We start from the raw sequence: 22,440 nt of genomic DNA, 5'->3' as shown, positions 1-22,440 counted from the left end.
AGCCGGGCGAGGCGGGGGGCAGCGGGATGGTGGCGGGGCTCCCCCGGCGCGGAGCCTCACCGGCGGGCAGCCGGCACCGTTCCCGCACCATCGCCATGGAAACCGGCAGGGCCGGCGTTCCTCCCGGCGGGGTGCCCAGGCCCGGGTTCCGCGTGCACGGCTCGGCCGCGCGGCCGCCGGGGCCTGCGGGGCTCCGCGTGGGGAGCTCCGCCGGGCCGCGGCCAGGGGCGGGCAGCGCCCGCGGCCCCCCACCGGCGTCTCGGCGCTGCGGCGGCCGGCCCGGGCCTCGGCGGGCGCGGGGGTCGGCGGGGCTGGGGGCAGCGGGCGGCCTTTGTAGGGTGCGGGAGCGGAGCGCGTGTGCGTGCGGGGTGGGACACGCGCACACGCGCAGACACGCGGACACACGCGCGCACGGACGCGCACACGCACCGGCAGCCGCCCGCCCGCCGAGCCGGCGGATCCAGGCGGGGACGGAGCCTCCCCGGGCGCGGGGATGCTGCCGCCGCCTCCGTCCCCGCCGGGCGGGAGCGCGGCCCGGGCGCCCGCCGCCGTCGCCGCTCTGATGCCTTCGGGGTGCCCGCGCCGGGCCCCGCAGCCGCGGACAGCCCCCCGCGCCGCAGCGTGAGCCATGGAGGAGCCGGACCCGCCGCACACGGGCGACGCCGTCCCCGCGGCCTCGGCCTCCGCCTGCCCGGACGTGTCCCTGGCGCCGGCCACGCGTGAGGGCGCGGGGGGCGCCGCCGGCAGGGCGAGCCGCCCGCCGTCCCCGGGCCCGGAGGGGGCCGGAGCAGCCCAGCCCCAGGAGGGAGCCCGCAGCAGCCTCCTCGCCCCCCCGGCGGACCCGCAGCGGGGTCGCCCCGCGCCGGAGCTCGTTAGGCCTCGGCAAGCCATGGACGGGCTCGGACGTGAGCGGACGGACGGCCTGGCCCAGGTAGGGCGGCTGCCCGGCGAGCCGCGTTTCGGGGCGAGAGGCGTCGTGGCCACGGACGGCCGTCGCCTCGGCCGGGCTCGGGACGTGGCTGCGCCGGGCCGCGGCTGAGCCGCCCCGCGGCACCGACCCCGTGGGGCCGGGAGCTGCTGGAGTCGCTGCCACGCAGCGGGTGAGGGGGAAGGAGCCGCAGGGGTTTCCAGCTGCCGCTGCCCTGCTGGTGCTGGAGCTGGCTCCGGGCACAGATATGTCAGCCCGGGGCTCCCCCACCCCTGCGGCATCTCCGCGCTCCGGCAGCATCAGTGGCGCTGAGGGTGGTGAAGGGGACACAGCTCACTGCCACCTGCTTCCAGAGCGCGCCCTCTTCCAGCAGGGTAGTCTGGAGGGGTTGTGGGCTTGGTGGGCAGCGGGGATCTTGTCCCTGCAGACAAAGCAGGGCACCTCGAGGCAATGCAATGCGCTGCCCCTCGCAGCATCTCTCTGAAAACAGGCGAAGAGGCTTCCTGGGAGCCTCACCCCCTCAATCCTGGCCACATAAGTTCATTAGCTGGCCCTGTTTATGACAACTCACCCTCCCTTTCCTTGGGTAAAATCGCTCATCTTCCTGGGATCCCCTGGTGCTCTGAGGTGACTCTGTGATGTGTTTAAAATAAGGAAGGAATAAGCTCTCAGCCTGTTCTTCTAGAGTGTGGGGAAGAAGAGGTGAGCAGAGCTGGTTGGGGTTTAGCAGGAGATTTTTGAGCTATGCCAGTGCTGTGTTCCTGAGCACAGCTGGAGGGTGGCTGGACCAGCTCACAGGAGCAAGGGTACTGCTGGAAACCCATTGGGAGAGAAAATTGTTTCATTTAAGCAGTCTCTTATGTTTTTTTTTTTTTTTTTTTTTTTTTTTTTTTTTTTTTTTTGAATGGCTGTTTATCGTGATGCTTAGGGAAATGCCACATTTAGCCACACAGTCCTCAGCCCACCTCTGGTCACAGCTCTTGGTTGTTCCAGAAACACCCCAGACAAAACTGGGGCAGCAGTGTAGGAAGCATTTCTGCTCCCATCCCCCTTAGCTGTCCATCCCAAGACTCGAACCAGTTGTGCCAAACGTAATGTTTCCTCTTGCTTCAGGAGAGCCAGCAGGTGAGGGAGGGAGGAAGCACCCTGTCTTGGTGTTGGTGTTCCTTGCTCTGGTGCTCAGCTTTATTCTGACCCACAGGACTGCCTCATGCTGTCCGGGGAGGGTAGCAAGGGGCAGGAGATGGCGCAAAGGGGTCATTGTGGGTTCTCCAGCAGTTCTCCACCTGTGGGTGGGAGCTATGCACCCAGCTCTGGCTGATCCTGCAGTGGGTACCCTAGGCACCAGCTGCATGTGTGGGTGGAAGTGGTGAGGGCGATGACCCCACTTGCTTTCAATGGCTGTGACTGCTGAGCATTCACCATCCAGTTTCCCTTGGTCTTTGGGAAGCTTTGACTTTTCCCTAGTTTTTCCTTTCCATGTTGGGTGGTCCTAACATGGCAGATGACTGTTTCCCTTCCCTCTTCATGGGCTTGGCAGCACCATGGTAGTGTCACCACAGCACCAGTGTACTGAGTCAGTACCACAATGGTACTTGAGATAGCAATGGTACTGTGGCACCTGGTGGTACTGTCGTGTATTGTGTTAGTGCCATAGTGGGACTGTGGCAGTACCATGACATTACTGTGGTAGTACTGGTGATCCTGTGGTGGTAGTCATGATAATGTTACATCCTTAACATTGCTGTTGATCCCCAGAAAGGTTAACTTGTCATCTCCTGGAAGGAAATCCAGCACTTCCTCCTAAAGTCAAGTGATATGAAAGGCTTGCAACTGATCTCTGTTTCAGATCCAGCAGGGAGCTCCCCTCCAAAGCGTGGCTCTTCCTGGCCAGGCTGGGACAAGTGCTACCAATGCCATGTGCCCTGCAGACAGAGCTGGGATTCCTGTAGGAGTCCAGGACTTCTGTCCTTGGGATGTCAGTGCTGCATTATGCAAACAGGGCAGCAGCCTCCAGGGAGTAATCTCCTAGTGTGGGGAAGAGCCTCTTGAGGGCTCATCACTGACAGAGTTGATTAAAGAGGTTGATTTTATGATGAAGCTCTTGCCGTGTGTACCAGCCTCTGCCACTAATGCTGTGCCATTTCCTCAGGGCCAGTCTAGGGGCAGACGTTAAGACTTTCTGTAGGTCAAGTTAATATCAGCTTTCTTGCTTAGATCCCTCTGGAGTGCAGGGGTTGGGGAGCTGCCACCTTTCTCCCATATGGGAGCTGGCAAGTGAACTGTGGAGATAGAGAAGTGGGATGGGGCTGAGGAGAACACCTGGAGCATCCCATGCAGCCTCTGTCTGGAGCAGAGCTTGCTCCAGAGCTGGATAACGTTGTTTAGGGCCTGTCCAGGCAAGTGTTGAATATCTCCAAAGATTGGGACCCTTCCATCTCTCTAACCCTGTCCCAAAGCTACAGTAGACTCCTTGATATGAGTGTTCTTCATAGGTCCTGTGGGAATTTCCCTGTGCCCGTTTCTTCCCCGCCATTTGCTGTGCTCCTCTGCGTCCTGCAATGCACTGCAGGATTTCCTAGCTCCTCTGCAGAGTAACAGCAGAGACGTGCATCCCCCATCTTACTACTGACTAATGCTATTTGGGGGCTTGATCTCATGAATGTATGGTGCGGCCTCACCTCGAGTACTGTGTGCAGTTCTGGGCACCACAGTATAAAAAGGACATGAAACTGTTGGAAAGTGTCCAGAGGAGGGCTACGAAGATGGTGAAAGGCCTTGAGGGGAAGACGTACGAGGAACGGCTGAGGTCACTGGGCCTGTTCAGCCTGGAGAAGAGGAGGCTGAGGGGGGACCTCATCACAGTCTACAACTTCCTCGTAAGGGGTTGTCAAGAGGCAGGAGACCTTTTCTCCATTAACACTAGTGACAGGACCCGCGGGAACGGGGTTAAGCTGAGGCAGGGGAAATTTAGGCTGGGCGTCAGGAGGGGGTTCTTCACAGAGAGGGTGGTTGCACACTGGAACAGGCTCCCCAGGGAAGTGGTCACTGCACCGAGCCTGTCTGAATTTAAGAAGAGATTGGACTGTGAACTTAGGCACATGGTCTGAACTTCTGGGTAGACCTGTGCGGTATCAAGAGTTGGACTTGATGATCCTTAAGGGTCCCTTCCAACTCAGGATATTCTATGATTCTATGATTCTATTCTTGTTCCAAGGCCTTTGAAATCACTCTGGTCTTGTTTTCCAAAATTTCTGTGTAGACACAGAAGGTAAGAAAAGACTTTCTTGCTGAGAATCTCCAGGTACGGCAGGTTTAGGATCACAATCAGAATGATGAATATCAGAGGAGAAAAACATTATGTAAAACACTATGTAGGAAGAATGGGGTCAAAGTGTCACAGGTACAGTCTGGTTGGAAACTGGAAACTTCTCGTAATGCTGTCAGAACGGTTTTAGAGCATTTCCCAGAAGAGCTCAGTTGTCGGCATCTGCTGTGGGGTGCTGCCCTGCTGGGATCTGCTTTGGTCCTGGAAATTTGGGATGGTTTGAGGGTGGGTTGCTGAACTGAAGGCTTTTTCCTGGTGCCCTAAATTGATAGAGGGGAAAGGAACAAGGTCATTCACTTTCTGGATATTCTCTGTGCCCTCTGTTTCCAGGATTAGTGCCCCACCAGCCTATCCAGCTTCATGTACAGATGGGATAAGCTCAGCAGCTTAACCATCCATGTTCTGGCATCTCATGAGCCACAAAAGCAAGGAGCATGGCTAGGGTGCTCAGAGTTGGCTAATGTGACTATGTCTCAATCTCAGGAAGCCACTTTGGATCTGAATTTCTAAAAAGCCAAGCATGCAGCTTTCTCTCTGAGGTCAGAGGGAGCTAAGGATGTTCAATTACTCTGTAAAACCCAAACAAAGATGCTTAATCCAGGGAGCCCCCAAATCAGTTGGAATTTAAATATCCACAGAAAAAAAGCTGTTGCTCTCAATGGGACTTAACACAAGTCACAGATACAGTAAGAATTATAAAATGCTGGTAAACATCCTCCATGCCAAGTGTTCAGGACAAGCTGCATTTAACAGCAAGCTCAGTTCCTTTTGCAGGAATTCATGGTATTTTAAGAGCTTTGAACACTCCATAGATGAAAACCTATTCATTTAATGCCTGAGGATGTGTACAGCTGCACCCCTGACTAAATGGATAGATCAGCAAAATAAAATATGGTAGGGAGGTGAGAAGGCCTTCCTGGGTACTGAGGCCAGTTCTGACTGTTATGGACACCATTTCAGAGAATCACAATCAGAAAAAGATCATACTCCATCTAGCTCAAAATCTGAGTAAATTATTTTTTCTTGGCAACACTCAGCCTCATGCAAATGACTTAGTGCCATTTTCTGCAAGCATTACGAATGTATGGCCAACTGCAGATAGCTGTCTGCCATGAAAACCCAATGTGATTTTATTTGTAGGAATGGACGAAAGCACAAAGCAAGACTATTTGGAAGGGGAAAGTAATTTTTATTTTACTTGTCTTTCTGAGAAAGCTGACTCTTCTCACCTGTACTGTCAGTACAAAGACATATCCAAATGGCTTGGAAAGGTTACTTGTGCAGAACATGGAGGATGAGAGACACCAGCCCATTGCCTCCTCACTGTGTTCTTGGCTCCTCTGGACTGGTGATGATGGACTGGTTTGGGAAGTTGGCTGCTACTGCACCATGATCTTTTGTCTCAGCATCTTTTTCATTTCACCCTCTGTACATTATCCACAAGGGAACTTGCCAATGCCTTTTCTTCTTTCTTTTGGGTGTCCTGTGGCTGTAGTCCTCCTTCCTGCTGGAACAACATGAAGAGATATGGCACATGCAATGCCGGCAGCCTTGTTGGCCTCCTCCTGCTTTGAGTACAGGCTTTCTGCAGCTGAGCCATCTGTTTAGCAGTTCTTGGAAAATACCCTTTTGGGCATCAGTTTGTAAGTCTTCCACTGCTCTTGCCATTCACATTCCCATATTGATCACCAAACAGTGCCTTTGGCTCTTGTGAGCGGTGCAAGGAAATTATTTCTTTGTCCTTCATCTACTTGTTAAAGACATTGGAGATTTGGGGCTTGTCAAAAGGACAAAATCTTAAAATCACATTTTGGCTAGTGAATTCTTACTTACTGCAATGTGTAAGAAATGCTGTTCCCAATGTGCCAGAGTCTGGGCAATCAACATTTTTTAAGCAAATATGACCCAAGCAGAAAAGGTACTCTTCACCCCTGGGAAACTGCAAGTAATTCAGGAAATAGACTCACATGGTAGAGAACTATGGGGCAGATGCCTGGGCAAAAACTGAGCTCTGCATACAAAATCTGCCACTCTAGTTCTATGATGTGTCTTCCAAGGTTCAAGAGGTCATCCATCTCTTCAGAGCTGAATGCATTAGGTAATACAGTCTCTCTACTCAATAAAAACAACTCGTGAGACCACAAATACCATTGCTGAGGCTCTGAAGTAGGAAGGAGACCGGGTATTAACTTTTCAAGCTGTGATCCTGTTAGAGGGCACTGGCACTTCGGCCTGGGGTAGGGATTTACTGAACTGCAGTTCCATGGCTGCCGGGTGTGAAGCCCTGGCACAGCCCCAGGCTGCTCACTGTAGACAGGAGCATCCCACATGCATTTGTCAGTACCGTGCCTTTCTTATGGCTCTCAAGTCTCATGCCTTTCCAGGGAGTGGTTCTTTGGATTAAAGTTTCTGTTACAAGAAAGATGAGATATCAGAGAACAATCGTCCCTGCTCCAGCCATCAAAATACCAAACCTGGAAAGAGCTAAGTTTTATCACTCTTCCCCAGTTTTTTTGCATACTTACAAAATAGAATTATCTGACGTGGCATCCAAAGAGTCCAGATACTCCATGAAGACCTTGGGGCTGCCTGGGCTGGAGCCTGCAGTGCTGGGAGCTGCAGGCTGACCTTTGTTCAGACCTAAAACCCCAAAATCTCCAACAATTTCTGTAGGAAGCCAATACCCACATGTTTAGCTCAAAGGATGGGCAATGCAGACGAGTACGCAAGAAGCAGGGGTTGTGAAGCCACCCGTCTTTCTGTGTTTGCAATGAGGATGTTAACACATTTACTTCCCACTTCTATGTGTTGCTTTTGTCTAGTGTAAATGTCATTGCTTGTGCCTACTTCTCTGCAGATTCAATGACATGCTCAGCAACACCTAGAAAATCTGCAATGAAAGAAAAAGGCTTGGCTGTCTTGGCTTGGTTGGTCACCTGAGTTTTACAAACAAAATGGGTTTTACAGCATATACCCTGACTTTCGTATATTTCAAGCTGTGCAATGAAGAGAAATAATCTCTTCAGTTTTTCTCTGCAATGAAAGCAGAAAGACTATTAGTCTCCCCTTACCGTGGTGGGGATGGAGCACAATCCTGCTTTACCACTGTGGGGATAGACAAAATCTTTCTGAAAGCTGCTAAGAGAAAAATGAGAAGCTTGTACATCAGTGTTAAATGGGCAGTTGACAGAAGCATCTTAATACATGATTCTTCCCCTGTGAAATGCGGGCATCTTTCTCACAAGATATGTAGATGAAAAAGGCCCCTACAAAGGACTTAGGGGTGCCCAAGGATCCCAGAGTGGCCCAAGGGCAGGAAGGTCATGTTGTTTTCATACTGTGTATAACCCTACACTGTAGGTTATCTGCTAAACAAGTTGGATCATATCCCAGCAATTACCAGCTGCATTTTCTGGCTGCATATCCTGGATCTGCAAAAAGATTTGCATTTAACATGGAGAGAGGTTGGGTTGCAGCTGGGAAATCCTTCATGGGGACACCCGCACTGTCGTGCCTCTATGTAAGGCAGGTAACTCCTAGCTGGAAGAAGTGTTGGTTAAAGGTGTCTGGACCACACTGGAGGGCAGGCCAAGGAGCAACTCCAGTACAGATGGTACCAGCAGTTATTCAGCTAGATGAGCGCCTGTGCCCTTGGCAGGACCTTTCCACTTCAGGTGTCCCCACTGGGTCCATCCCACACAGGGCTGCTTGCTCTGATCTCTGTGCTGGGCTTTGTGACACAGGGACAGGCTGGCCTTGCGGGGACAGAAGAGGGTTACTCCAAATCCTCGGGCTCTCTCAACCAACTGATCTGTTTTATGTCTGGTTGTCAAAGACAGCTGAATAAAAAGCTGAAAGTGATCAGAGGGTGTGCAGAATAGGATGCTTGGGAAAAGGTGTAAGTGAATGTTCCCTGAACATTCTCTTAATATCTTGCAATCTGTGGCTCCAACACTCTCCATGCTGGAGACAGTATATTTGAAATTAATAGCCTCGGATGGATTTTTTCTTCTGTGAATTCTTTACTTGTGGTAATAAAAATCAGATAAATGAGGAAATCACAATAAATAAGATTGTGTTTGGAAGAGGGATGGGCAGCAGGAGAAAATGCTGAATCATGGAAACAGGAGCTGGCAACGCACAGGGAGAGGAGCTGGTGAGGAAGTGTCATGAAGTCAAAGAAAAAACATAGATGTTTGTGTCTGAAACCAGGAACCTGGTGCAAAATGAAGGAAGCTGTGGGAAACAGGCTGCCTATCAAAGGAATGGCAGAGTAACCACGGCTGCATCCCGGGCCTGTTTCTTCTCTCATACCTTTAACAAAAATAGCCCTTTTACCTCCGTGCAGATAATGCGCACTCCAGTGCGAGGTGTCCTCGCTGTGCTGGCAGTGGCAGCTGATGGGTTTTGCTCTTGCTCACTGACCGAGCAGGAGGTGATGCTATTTTTGTCTTGCTTTTGACTTGCAGTGAGGGAAGTGCAGAAGAGCAGCCTACAGAAAATAACTTCCCTCTACAAGGAAGCTGATTCCGCTGAACCTGGATGGAAGAGGAAAAAACGTATCGTCAGTGACAGGTTTTATTTCCAAGTGGCAAGGACTGAGAAGTTAAGGAAACTAATTACCAAAGTCAGCTGGAGCAAACTATAGGGCTTTGGCATGATGGAGGCCTGGAATTTAATGCAGTACAAGTGACAATGATTTCAAACAAGGGAGAGGTGGTGGGTTTAATATAGAAGGTAGTAGGAAAGTAGTGGTGGTTTTTGACATAAGAGGTGGTATCTGAAGTAGGAGGGTTAGATTTCAGAGATGACTGTTGTGAAGCAAACCTGGCAACTGGAGCCCTATCTGTTGCAGACAGGGAAGTCATCATGGGGACATCTTGAAATTATATGTTTTAGAAACAGTCACGAGCATGCTAAAGGCCACCTGAGACTTCCGGCTCATGGAGCCACCTGGTAAATTCCTCCTTGACATCTGCTTCTCTGCTAGATTTTCAAGAAGTGTTGGATTTTGACTTTGGTTCAGTTGCAGCAGTGGGACTGGGGAAGCCCTTGGGCCAGTCTGTGCCAGGCTGAGCCGCAAGGCACCAGCAGTATAGCTTGGCGACCCGAGCTGCACTGCAGAGCTGAGCTGCCAACCCAGCCGCAGTTTGATTTACTGCCCCCCAAATGGCTTCCTGCAAGTTTGCCGCAGAACTTCAAAGATTGTGCTGGATGCTGCGTGTTCCTCGGGGATTTTGATTGCATGACCCAGTTAGCAGCCTGTCTGGGCATCTCGCTCTGTAAAAGCTGCTGCAGCTCTTGATGGCTTTTTGAAGTTTTCAGGTGAAAAAGCAGCAGCTTTTCTTGTAGGTATCCTGCTGAGGCCTGTGTTTGCTCATTCTCAATGTATCACGAGGAAACTGTATTTTTGGTTCTACCCGCCAGAAGAGGTGACAGATGATCATGTTACCACTGTACCAAGAGGCTTCAAAGCCATGTGTCAGCTGCACTAGGGAGCTGTGCTCTGCTTCCCTGCTTGCCTCCCTGCTGCTATTTCCCTGCTTTGCTCTATCTTTGGAAAATTTCCTCTGTGGCCAAAAAACTTGTCCCTGGGATTAATTATGTTAGTGGCCAAGGAATCTCCTGATCTGGGGACATGAGGGCTCTCTGTGCCTTCTCTGTGGTTCAGCTCTGCCTTGGCTCCCACCAGCTCACTGCAAACCTTCCTGACTGCGGGAAGCTTTTGGATTTTGTCTCCTGGCTTCTGCAGGCACTTCTACGTGTCCTTATGAAGATGAGCCATTTGGGGGGGCCTCCAGGCCTATTCTCACAAGGATTTCCTCAGCTCCATTCAAAACACAATGTGTGGGGGTGCTGCAAGCATGCCTGCAGTGAGGCTGCATCACAGAGCACAGATGCAATGTGGAACGTCGGAGCGGTTAATAAATGAAAAGCTATTTCATTATAGGAAATGAATGTTTAATGAGTGTGGGATGACGTCTAGACAGTCAGTCAGTGCTGGCCACGCGATCTGTGAGGAGCCAGCCTGGCCCCAGCCCTGTGCCAGGGTGAGGTTTGGCAAAGCTTGGAGCCACCACCCTGGTGGTGCCGCAGCAAGGGTCTCCTGATGCCACATGGCTGTGGATGCCCCTCATGCCTCTCCTAAGGAGGCCATGAGGACCTGCAGCTGCAGCAGGGACTAGGAGGTGGGGGGTGGCCTGGCTGTGGGCCAGGCCCGGCCTGGAGCAGGCCCAGGAGAGCCAGCAGCACCTGGGGAGCTCAGCGTGGACTCAGCCTCTGCTGTGTGGTGGGCTCTGAAGCGCAGCTGAACTGGGAACAGCCTGCTAGTCCAGGCTAGGAGGAGAGTAGCTGTGAGTCTTTGCATCCTGGCCTGGTGAAGACACTGTTTTGTAGCTACAGTAAAGAGGCTTCAAAAACATAAATAGGCCCATCTGGGTGTCAGTCCCCAGCAGAGCCCCTGCCATGTTAGAAGGGCCAATCAGCCCCTGCAGAACTGCAATACTGATGTGCCAGAAGCCCTGGCTGCCAGAGGGGAGAGGCCACAGCACCCTGCATCCTTCATGGCTGCCCAGCTCCTTCCCCAGGCACAGAAGGCACTGGCTGAGCCTCTCTGCGTGGAAGAGAGCAAAGACAAGAAGCTTTACTCTTCTTGGCAGTGGCAAGGAGATGGAAATAATGTATTCTGACTTCATCCCAGGAGCTGCCTTCCTGGCTCTGGGGACAGGAGCAGTGAACCGTCCCACAGCAACACTGTGCTTGCCTGGAAAATGCTGACAGGATTCACCCCATGCCCTCATTCTGCTTTGTGCCCCCATCAGCACTCACAGCATCCTCTGCATGGGCTCTGCTCTTCCTGGAGCTGGCAATGGGGGAAATATTCTCTGGGACACATTACTGTCCCTGTAAAGCAGCAGGGATGGGACTGGTGCTGCAGGACTTGGTGCTGGGTCTCTGGGCCCAGATCACCGCACTGTGCAGGATGAGTGGCACTTGGCTCTGGGGGCTTCTTTGTCATGCCAGGGGGCTCACATGGCGCAGTGTCCTTGGGGATGAGGCAGCAACTGCACCTTTGTGCTGAGAGGGGTGGAAAAAAAAAAAAGAAGAAAATGAATATAGGTTTGCTTTCCCACAAATGGAAGGCAGTGCAATCTCTTCCCATGGGACATTTCACTCCACCTTTCTTGAACCCAGGGATTTCTTCAGGGTGGACACCTACAAACAGCTCTGCCAAAGGCCTGGGAGCTCGAGGCATCCAATATTCCCTCTTGGGGGCTTAGAGGGCTGGTGGCACCTGGGGCATTGAGTGAGGCCAGGAGAGGGCTGATTTATTTTTAAAGGGTTTTCTTTTGGTTTTCAGTCTCTTCCAGTCATGTTTTTCCTCCCTGATGTGCCAATGCATTTCTATACAGGGGTGAAAGGTTGGGAGAGGCTGCCTGCTGTGCCTGGCTATGCCGGGGGTTTTGGCACAATGGACTTTGTGGCACTGGTCTCCTGTGCTTTTTCTCTGCTAGAAGTGATCAAGAAGCCAAGAATAGTCTTGTTCAAAAGTGTGATGAGTTTTACCCAGTCTCAGACTTCCTAGAGCTTATCAGCATCCTTGTGCTGTGAGCTGCTTATATGACTTGCTGCCAAGAAAGCCTGGGAAGTGTTTATTAGCACTAGCAAAGAATTCCTGGGTCCTGCAAGACTGGTCTGGCTGCTGGGAGAACATCTGTCTAGGTCTTCTCGAAGTCCATGGCTTGCTGCTGCCATATGGCAGATGTGAAGCAATAGCTTGGCTCTGAGCTTTGCTAACACATAAAAATACTTTCTGGGACCCTGCTTCGGCAGCAAGCCTGCGGCGAGCTGCTCTGTGCAGGAAGCAGTAACCACAAGCTATATATACAGCTCCCAGCAGAGCTGCTGCTGCTTTTGATGTGACAAAATTAAGGTAGTATTTTGCAAAGAAATCCGGCATGTTGCCTTCTTCCGGAGCCAAGGCTGTCACAGGGAGGGCAGAGCCAGGGCCTGGCTCCCAGGCAGGTTCCTGGGCTAATCTATGTGGCTGGCTTGGGGAGGGGGGTGAGGAGGTCTCTTTGCCTCCAAGAACCACACAATACCTGGTCCCTGAGCTGTAGGGAGGAGCACATGTGTCTGGTGTGTTGTGGCATGTGCTCTTGCTGGCTCTGCTTGCATTTATCTGAGCTGGTTTAGGTGGTATGATGTCAAAACGCAAGCAGCTGGAAACAATGTCAGGGTTTGGGCTTTTTCCTCAGATGCAAGTTGAGACCCCGATGCAGCCCAAGACTCTCTGCAGGGTGACCAGTCCCATTGGTCCATGGGGAGGCACTGGGTGATGGAACCATTTGTAGAGGGGTGCCAGAGTTCAGTGTGCCCTTGATAGCAATCTCCCTGACTTTCCACACTGCTAGTAGGGCATACATCTCCTTGAACCTGGAAAAGCATCTGCAAGTACCCAGCTATGGCCATTGCTCCTGCTGTCCCCAAAGGACATGCAGCCCCTCTCTTCCTCCTGAAATCAGCCTCCAAGTCTCAGCCTGCTGCTTCACTGCCTGCACCGTGACCCTGCTGGCCTCCCAGTGAAGCTGGGCTGGGCTTGCTGTGGGGCCAGGGAGAGCATGCAGCCATGGCCTCCTCGTCCAGGGGAGGTGAAGCCCTGCCTTGCCTCTCCCATGCTGTTTTGCAGAGCGGGGCTGACTACAGCTTCCTTGTGAGCCAGAACACGAAGCTCCTGAGTGCACTGGAGGACCTGCAGCACCGCTACTCTAGTCTCGCGGAGGAAAACAGCTTGCTGGTGAGCGGAGGATGTAGCCTGGCCAGGCACTGGGTTGGCTCAAGGCACACCAATGTGGGGTGTGGGATTCTCCATGGGGAGGGAGCCCTGTTTGGGGTGAGCTGCCATTGGCCACCAGATCCAAGAAATGCTGGTACATGGGATCAGCTGGGGAGGGTGTGGGGGAAAGAAAAGGGGGCCTGGGTGCTTCGTGTGCCCTCAGTGCCTTTGCACTGCACCTGCTGTTGGCTCGAGCAGGACCCCTTCCTCGTGACCTGCTGCTGCCCTCCCTGCCATCTTTGTCCTGTGTTATTTGCCTGCTGGAAACCGCAAGAGGCTTTTCCGCAGCTGCCTGCTAGGGCTGGCAGAGAGCAACACAGCCATGAGCTGACAGCAGGGAGGGGGAAGTCACTCTTGTTTCCTCTTTAAGGGAAAAAGCAGAAACACTGATTCACTTCACCCTGCTCTGGTGACAGCGCAGCACTGCCCCCTGCTCCTGTGGGAGCTCAGCACCCGGCTCTCCAGCTGCACCCCTGGCACCCAACGCCACAGTGTGGGCTGCCCCATTCTGCCCAACTTCCACATCCTCGGCTCCCCTAGCCCATGGTTGGCAGCCAGGAAATAAGAAGAGGAGATGCTCCCCCCCCTCACCAGAGCATATCCCTGCCTGTAAAGCCCTGCAACATGGGGATGTAGCCACCCTGGGTTTGAGTACCCCACAATGCTGGCAGGGCTGCATTGGTCCAACCCTATAAACTTTCCGTTCCTGATCTGAGACCATGACCATAGAGGCCCCCAAAAGTTCAGGTCCTTCCACTGCTGTGGTCCAGCCACCTGCTCAGCATGCTCAGCATGCTTCAACGGCCTGGACCTGTGTGGCATCAGGGCTTGGCTAGACAGTGCGATGGGTACTGCTGCCAAGACACAGGCAGCAGGATATGCTTCAGGAACAACCTCCTTGTTCCTGCTGGGAATGGGGTTCATCAGCAACCCTGGCTCTGAACTACAATGTGCAGAGGGAGAGGACCTTGCATTGCACATCGTCCATGTACCTTTGGAAGTGTATGGCCATAATGCCGTCCTAGGCAAATGTGCTTCCCATTTCCTAATGTAAATGTCATAGCAGCTTCATATTTCATGTGTCACCACTGCTGTTTGAAAAGAAGGTGTAAAAGAGTCTGAGAAATATACAGTTCAGGTTGATTTTTTCTCTTCAAAATGCCCTTGAAAATTTGATCACTCAACATTTCAGATTTATATCACCAAATTCAAAACATATTTTAGATAATTTTCCTACACTAAAAGCATACATCCAGTATGCCCTGCAGGCTCAGGGGGTCACCCATTAGCATTCATGTGGATTTTAGCAAAGCACTATCATATAAGCTCTCATCAAATCTTACTCTCAAAAATCAGCCTTGGTCTTCCAAATGAAGAAAAGCAAATAAAGCAGTGAAAGCAGCAAGTGCATGTGGTGGGATCTCACAGGGAAGAAAATAAGTGAAAGGATCAGCTGACCTGACATTTTTGCTGATGTGAAAAGACAGCACAACACATCTGGGTACAACCTTGAGAGAACAAGCCATCGGCAAGCAGCAGCTTATCGAAATGGACAGATAACAAATAAAAGGGGATTAAGAGCAAACAGAATCAATAGAAAGGAAAAAGAAATTTGGTTTGCAAACATCATAAAGTCCTTGGCTGCTTTCTCTCCATTCCCCTCAGCTTATGTCTCAGTGTCAGGAGAGCAAGGAAAAAAGCAAGCAAAGTTTGGGGTGTAATGTGGGGTGTAATGCAGTGTAAATCCACAGTGATGTGTTGAGTACTGTAACAGCAGGGAAATGTACTGGACAGGCTTTGGAAGGGAAAGCCCAAAGGGCCATCAGCCAGGATAGACTGATTCTGGTGATGTGTTCAGTCCCATCCAGCAAAGGCAGAGCCTGCAAAGAGCAGAGAGAGCGACAGACAGGCTGCAGAGATGGATGGACTGGGGTGGGGCAAGGGGCTTCTTGTTTAAGAGGTCAAGTTAACAAAAATATCAGGAAAAGCAGAGGTTTCAGTGACTGGAGAGGAGACGAGTGAAGGTCAGTGACGAGTGAAGCATCTGGGACAGTTGTACAAGAACCGGCCAAGCCCTGGTTGGGGAGAGCCCAGTGGACACAGAGTGGGTCAGGCAGGGCAAGGGACCTCTGCTACCTCTGACATCCCCAGTGCCAGCTTCAAGCATGGGTGCAGGGGGAGACTGAATAGGGTTTTCAGGTCAATCCTTCTGTTATCCAGCGCAGGAGCTGCTTCCCTGAAACAGAGGAGAAGGTTAAGCACCTGAAGAGGAAGAACGCAGAGCTGGCGGTGATCGCCAAACGCCTGGAGGAGAGAGCCCGGAAACTCCAGGAGGCAAACCTCAAAGTCGTGAGTGTTGAGCCTCTGCATTGCTGAGTTGGGAAGCTGGGCTAGGAGAACACCTCACCACTGGGACTTCTTGCTTGCTACTTTTATAGGAACAGAAGGCCCTCTTCTTTTCCCTTTCCTTAAAGCAGGCAAGGCCACATGGCAGTCTTGCTTTGTACATCTGTAACAGGGCAGGAATCACAAAACTGAGCTGAGGGGACAGCCATCACCAGCTTCTGCTTATGCTTGGGGAGCTGGTTTTGAACAATTTCCTCCTAATTGGTTTCTTGCTGTAAATGTGCCATCCTAATGTAAGGTATTAATTTAGGTAATTAGCTCAGCTTTCCCTGGGCTAGTCATAAAAATAATTCATCTGACTTCACCGAAAAGAAACAGGAAGTATTTGAATAAGAAAAGGAGTGTGGTAAGGCAAAACAGGAAGGGGTGAGATACTATGTTCTGCCCCATCCACACCTCACTAGCATTTTTGTGCAAGCTGTGTGTTTTTTCTTTCTCAAACGGAAGAGCAGTTTGTTAGAAACCCTATAGTTTCTGATACAGTGCAGGAGTGGTGGGAGATGGCTGAAGGACGTGGGATTTTGCAGACAAACATTTGCATGAGCTACCTAAAGGTAGCTTGTAGCAGTGTAAGGGAAAATCTTTCTCCCATTTGAATGAAACCTTTTTTTTTGGGGGTGGTGGTGGGGGGGGTGGTGTGGGGAGGAGTGGGGGGAATTCAAGCCCTTTATGATAGAAAGGAGAAGTGAAAGCTTGGCTGAAGAGAAGGTAGGGGATTTTCCTGATATTGCCTGCCCTCTCTGTCCCCAGGCACCACACTGTCCCTCTGCCACAGGATTTTGGTACTTGCAGTGCAACAGTTGCTGCCAGATGGACTTGGCAAATACTGTGCTAAGAGAAATCATTTGCTATGCATCTAACAGCTATGCAGACTCTCCAGCAACTACACAAATACCATTTCATTATTTTTTTTTCCAAGTGAAACTTTGGGGTGGCTGCTGTTTGAGACCTGGGTGAGCCCTTGGAGAACCAACTGGCTGGCCCAGGTCTCCATGCAGCTGAACACTTGGGTGGCCAAGGTTTGTAGAGAGGTGGGCTGGAGGTAGGACCAGGCAGCTGCGTGCCCTGAGGAGCTGGGATTAATCTGGCAGCAGTTGGCTTCCATAACTGGTACACAGGTCCTGGGGAACCAGCTCAGTGTGCAGCTTCTGTGTGTGGGCGAGGTGCTCAGGAAGACCTGGGGAGAAGTTTGCACAGAGGATGCCCTGATCCTGGTCAGGGAGGGGAGGGAGTCCCTCCTTGTAAGTTTTCCAGGTTTTGTTCAGAGAAAAACTGCTGGATGGGGAGAGGCAGGGTGTGATAAACCTGGGGACGAGACATGGCCTCACTGCCCAGAGGGCTGGGATGCGCAGGGATGTGTGAGCTACCCACCCACTCAGCAGTGCTGGTACCCCATGGGAGAGCTGGCCCTAGGGATGGGGGCCAGCTAGGGATGGGGGCAGTGCTGAGACCTGTCATCCTGGGGAGACTGCAGCTGGGCAGCATCATGCCCTGCCCAGGACCTCTACTCAGAGGCTGTGCCCAGCCTTCTGCCCATCCCCTTTACTCCCCTTGTAGTCCCCCACAACTTCCCACTCTTGCTCTTCCCTCCCTTCCAAGGGAGTGCATGAAGCTGAACTGCTTCTTCAGCTGAACATCCCATCTTCCCCCAGCTGTGCTGGCCCTGACTGGGCTCTCTCTTGCCACTCCCCTTTGCCTGTATCTTCCACCCATGCATGCTGAAGCTCTTCCCCCTTGCCTTTCAAGGATTCCATAAAAGCCCCATTTCTCTTGCTGTCTTGGCTGCCTTCACTCTTGCTCCCATGCTCGTCTTTCCTGCCACCCTCCTCTCCTTTCTGCTGTCCTCTCTTATCTTTCAGCCTTTATCCCGGCTTTCTCCTCCCCACAGCTGCTGTTGCCCTGCCTGCAGCCCTCTGTGCTGACTATGCATGCGTTGGCCCAGTCTGCTGAGCACCTTCTCCCTCCCACCTCCTCTCTGATCCAATTCTCTAAGAAGCCTTTCCTCTTTCCTCCCGCTTTTCTATACACCTCTTGTTCTCCCGTCTGTCTTTCCATACACTTCTTGTTCTCCCCTGTTGGGGTTAGGCTGCCTGATGGTAGTTGGGGTGGTAGTTGATCAACACCAATGTATGTGGCTTTCTCTCTTGCTGCTCTCTCTGGTATAGGTAACTGCTCCGGTGCCTCTAAAGGGTTCCAGCCTGGAGCTGTGTAAAAAAGCATTTGCCTGCCAGCGTGCCAAGGACCTGACAGAGCAAGCCAGTGCTCTCCTGGCAAAAGACAAGCAGATTGAAGCTCTGCAGCAGGAGTGCCGGGAGCTGCAGGCTAAGCTCATTGCAGGGAAGGTGAGAAACTTCTGGGACATCATGCAGTGGCTGGGTAAAAACAGTGCAGTAACAATGCTGGGAACCACGCTCCGGCAGTGTGAGAAGGACAGACTGAAAACAGAGCATTTGATGTGTGAGTTGGTATAGGAGAAGTTGGGTAAGTGTGTGGCCAAGGTGGGGTCCAGACCCCTCCAGAACAGTATGTTTGGGGATACTCCAATTCTCACTTCATGAATTCGTGGGTCTGTGCTGCCATTTTCAGCAGTGACCTAAAAGTCTCCCCCTGGAAAGCCCCCAAGAAGCCACAGATACAGGATGACCTTTCACAGCGCTAAACTTCAAGTGAGATGTAGAAGCAGGACTTCCTTTTAAGACATTCCTTTAAAAAGTAAACCAGCTGAGCACATTCCCAATAACCACTCTGAATCTCATGTCCTCAACCGCAGCTTTCTGAGTGCTTACAGCCACAGTAGTGCATATTTGTGGATACAAATCCTAAGATGAGGGTTTGTGTCCATGAAACCATCTACAGTGCTGATGCCTACAACAAGGCTGGTTGCCTGTGTTCCCTTTAGCACCAGCACATAACTTGCTGAAATAACTGATGAGATAAAAAGGGTTAATTCAGCTCATCCTGAGGTATCTAAAAACTGCTTGGATGTGTCATTCCCTCGAAGCACCTATTCTCTGCAATGGCTCTGAAAGGAGCCTCTGCAGACATCTGAAGCTAGATAAAACAGTTCTCACTCAAGATGACTAGAGCAATCTGTTCTGCGCATATCAGGTATGTCTTTTGTTCCTAAGCTGGAAACTTTTGGTGTAGGTCGGTTAACAAACTCTCATTCTCTCTTTTTCACCAATATGGTTGTGGTCAAGTGCAGCGCTATGTTCTTGCACCCAGCTGAGCTGAAAGAATACTTGCATTTCTACTTACTCTACCTACAGTAATACTGAGGTGACAAATACTTCCTTGCTGAAAGCAGCTTTATTTCATTCCCTGAGCTCTCCATATGTTTGCTTTTACTGCATGTTTGCAGGTAGATTCTCCCTCTTTCCCTAATGTAGGTCTAGTCAGGACAAGAATAATTGGGTGGTGTTTGCTCTTTGTAAAGAGCTGCCCCAGTGATCCCTTCTGGCATTAAATTAAACAGGAGAAAGTTATCCAGGTCTGCATGTGTCCTACAGTCTCATTGAGAACAAATTTCCTTCATGTCCTCATGACTGCTTGCTGCAACCCCCACAGAAGCAGGAACAGCCTATCAAAGCTGCCTGATTTTCACAGCAGAGCATGCTGAGCAACCAACCTGAATCTGCCAGGGATAGGAAAGTAACAAACTACAGAGGAATGTGACAAAGACAGGAGAGCAAGACTCATTAATGGCCAAGGAAATACACATTGGTGTAATCCTCAGGGTTGATTTCAGCTTCTGCCTTGCTAGGGCATGGGTGACAACACTGGCTGGGAAGATAGAACCACCTGTTTAACCTGCCAAGGTACCAGTAACGGAGGGCACCAATAGACGAGCAGGGAATCTGCAGAGAAAAATTGCTGGAGATAAAATCATTCCATCTGATCTTGTTTTTCCCATTTCTCTTCCAAGCAAGCTGCTCATTAAATTTTAATTCTCAGCTAGTTAAAATTCAAAATTCACCTAATCTGTCTGTAGCATGCAAAATGCATTATGCCAGTGAAGGGGTTTATATGCAGAGATATTATGTGCATGCTCAGAGTTTGTAACCAAATCAATTTTAATCTAGCATACTTAATTCCGCACGAATTCTTCAGTAGCTTTGAAATGGATCTGCTCAGTTCCTTTCCACTGGCAAGACAACCTGCACACCGGACTGCAAAAGCATTGCCCTTGTCTTGCAAAGTTAGGGCTCTCAGGATAAAATGATTTCCTGAGATCGTTCTCCAGTGATGGGTTTCCAACCAAGCCCTAGCACCAGCTCTTAGCAGACTTCAATTTCTTGCAGTGGAGATTCTTGGAAACAAGGAATTTCAGGGAATGGCAAGGCAGCTGCAGGGAACATGCATAACATGAGAGGAAATCTGAGCTTTTTTCTACTCCCTTGTTCCCCAGGCTGTGGAGGCTTTCTGTTGATAATAGCTGCCTTTTTTTTTTTTTTTTTTTTTTTTTTTTTGGTGGGGGAAGGGAGTTTTTTTAATGCAGCCACAGTCAATTTTGTTCAAAGAACTATACCCTGATAGCGTGTACATGGGAGGGCCCAGCTGCTTGCTTCTTAAATCTGTAACCAGTTCCCATTAATGGTGCCTCAGTTTCCCCCTTGTAGCTTGAGAGCAACTACGTTTTTTGACTAAAATTGCATTTGCGAAGCACACACTATTTTTAGGGTAAATAAGAAGTGAACAGGGAAGCAGATTAAATTTGTCTTGGATACCAATTATGTATTGAATTCACTGGCTTAGGAGGTTTCCAGGGGAATGAGCAATGTCTCCTTCAGCAGTGTATTTGTAAAGACAGGTTTTCATAACCAGCTTTTGTATGTATGTACAGACATGCAGGTACATGTTTTTTCAGCTTCCTGAAATCTGTAAAAACCTGTGAAGAATTAACAAAACTGGTGACATATGCACACCTTTTTTTTGTGAGAATAAAATTGCACTGGTTTCCTTTAAAAGCTGCTGGCTCTGGGTCCAGAGCGACCACTTGTGCTGAAGATAGTAGCTCATCTATCCCTCTCTGATGAGGTTAGAAATCAAGAATGTTTAAAAAAAATAAACAACAACATCCTGAGTTAGGACTTAACAAGTCTCAGATATTCTTCATTATCCCTAGCATTTAAAAACCTAACCACCGTGCATGCATAGGGCTGCAGAGAATGCCAGCACCCACAATAAAGGGAACCAGCCGAGGCTCTTGTTTTGCGGGGAAATGAGATTTTATTATCCTGACACGCTCTCTGCTGGCAAACACTTAGAAAACACATGCTAGGCCCTTTTTAGTATAGCTTCGCACTGGGATACTTATAGAAGCATTACAAGCTAGTTTTCATCTGTGGGAGAAATAACATATTGAAATAAGGGATGCGAAATGACTGTTTTTGAGGCTTTGGAGATGCAGGAAACTAAAACCTTTGTGTGCTGCATTACCTGTTTTTGCTGGTAGTTGTTTGGTAACACTTTTGCAGTTTGTGTGTGAAATCACCACCGTGACCTGCTCCACCTTTCCAAGCTTGGCAGTGATACACTGCTGGGTTTGTATTTCCTGCAGGATGACCCTTGCTGCCTAAACGTTGTTGAGTTTGATCGGCTGCTGCGGGAGTCCCAGAAAGAAGTGCTGCGGCTGCAGAGACAGATTGCTCTGAAGAATTTCAAGGAGTGCCTGCGTTCCTCTAAAACCAGTTCAGGCAGCTCTTTGCCAAGTGCCACCACCTGCCTGGGAGCAACACTAAATACCTGCATCAAAGACTCACCTCTACCAAAGGAGGCCCGCTCGGGAGACCCAGTGCTAAGAGTGGAAGCACACAGGAAGGTGAGACAAGTGGGTCAGCAAGCTAAAAGTCTTGTGATTTCGTTACTGAGTTAATCAATGTTCTCAGGAAGCTTGCAAAGAGCACATGAGCGCTGCAGTCAGCGTTGGCTGTGCTAGTTTTCAGAGTGGCCTGCCCAAGCACCAAGCGTCACCTAGCCAGGGGACGGTGGCCGCTGCCGGCAGCCCCCCCCCCCCCTTCAGGGCTCCGTGGCGGTGGAGCAGAGCGCCCTTCAGCTCCGGGCCTTTGCCCCCCGGGCTTCGCCTCACGCCCAGGCCGCGCTGAGCAGGGCCCGGGCCGCCCCCCCGCGGCCGCAGTGGTACGGCCCGCTAAATCCCCGCCGCGCCGCGCCGCCGGCAGGTAAGGCCGGGCCTTCCGCGGCCACCCGCGCCGGGCCGGGGAGCGACGAACGGGGCCCGGGGCGGGCCCGGGGCTCCGCCGGGCAGCAGCTGCCCCGCGGCGCGGCCCGGTGCCGCTGGGCCGGGGCGGCCCGGCCCGGCGCGGCCCCTCTGCTGGGGCCTCCGCGGCGGGGCCCTGCTGCCCGCGGGCCCGCTGTGGGCAGCGGCGCTTCCTGGCGGCTGCGGGGGCGAGAGAGACGCTCCGCGGGCGAGGCCGGGGCCGGCAAACGGGCTCGGCCCGTCGGGGGGCCCGTGCCCGGGGCCGCGGCAGGAGGAGGCCGGGCCGAGCCGGGGATGGCAGCGCGGGGTCCTCCGCCACCTGGTGGATTTATCTGCTGGGGCTTCACCCGGTTGCTGATTGAATTTTTCAGTACCCGTAGTGTCCTGGGGCGGAATTTCGCGCCCGGAGTCTGTGTGAGGAGCGGCTGCTCTGAACTGCCAGCTGCTCGCGTGTATTGCCCCGCGGTTGTACTGAATGCACTGAATATTCATTTAGTGTTCATCTTTTCCAAGTGACTTGTGACCTTTCTCCTGTATTCCTCCAGCCACTATTTTGTTTCTGTACTGGTGGGTTCTAGCCTCTTTCATTACTCAGCGTTGATCATCTTTGTCTCCTTTCTTTGTACATTTTCTCTGCTGTTTTTGTGCTGGGGGAAGCACTGCAGCATGCAGTATCCCAGACGCTGTCACTGATTCATAGAGTGACATATAGAGTTTTCTCTCCC

The 22,440-nt window shown here is 51.5% G+C and overlaps 1 protein-coding gene across 1 annotated transcript in view; it reads left to right on the top strand.

Moving 5' to 3' along the window:
* Nucleotides 1–628: 628 nt before the first annotated feature.
* Nucleotides 629–22,440, top strand: part of TSPOAP1 (TSPO associated protein 1) — a 69,758-nt gene continuing 47,946 nt past the window's right edge. Inside the window, exons 1-5 of the mRNA XM_032201132.1 lie at nucleotides 629–931; nucleotides 12,946–13,053; nucleotides 15,313–15,441; nucleotides 17,664–17,840; nucleotides 21,059–21,319. Of these exons, the coding sequence (XP_032057023.1) occupies nucleotides 629–931; nucleotides 12,946–13,053; nucleotides 15,313–15,441; nucleotides 17,664–17,840; nucleotides 21,059–21,319 (978 nt within the window). The remainder of the gene's footprint in view (nucleotides 932–12,945; nucleotides 13,054–15,312; nucleotides 15,442–17,663; nucleotides 17,841–21,058; nucleotides 21,320–22,440) is intronic.

Source organism: Aythya fuligula, chromosome 20, assembly GCF_009819795.1.
Source record: "Aythya fuligula isolate bAytFul2 chromosome 20, bAytFul2.pri, whole genome shotgun sequence".
Lineage (NCBI taxonomy): Eukaryota > Metazoa > Chordata > Aves > Anseriformes > Anatidae > Aythya > Aythya fuligula.
The sequence above is the reverse complement of the archived record's forward strand: the minus strand, read 5'-3'. Positions and strand labels throughout refer to the sequence as shown.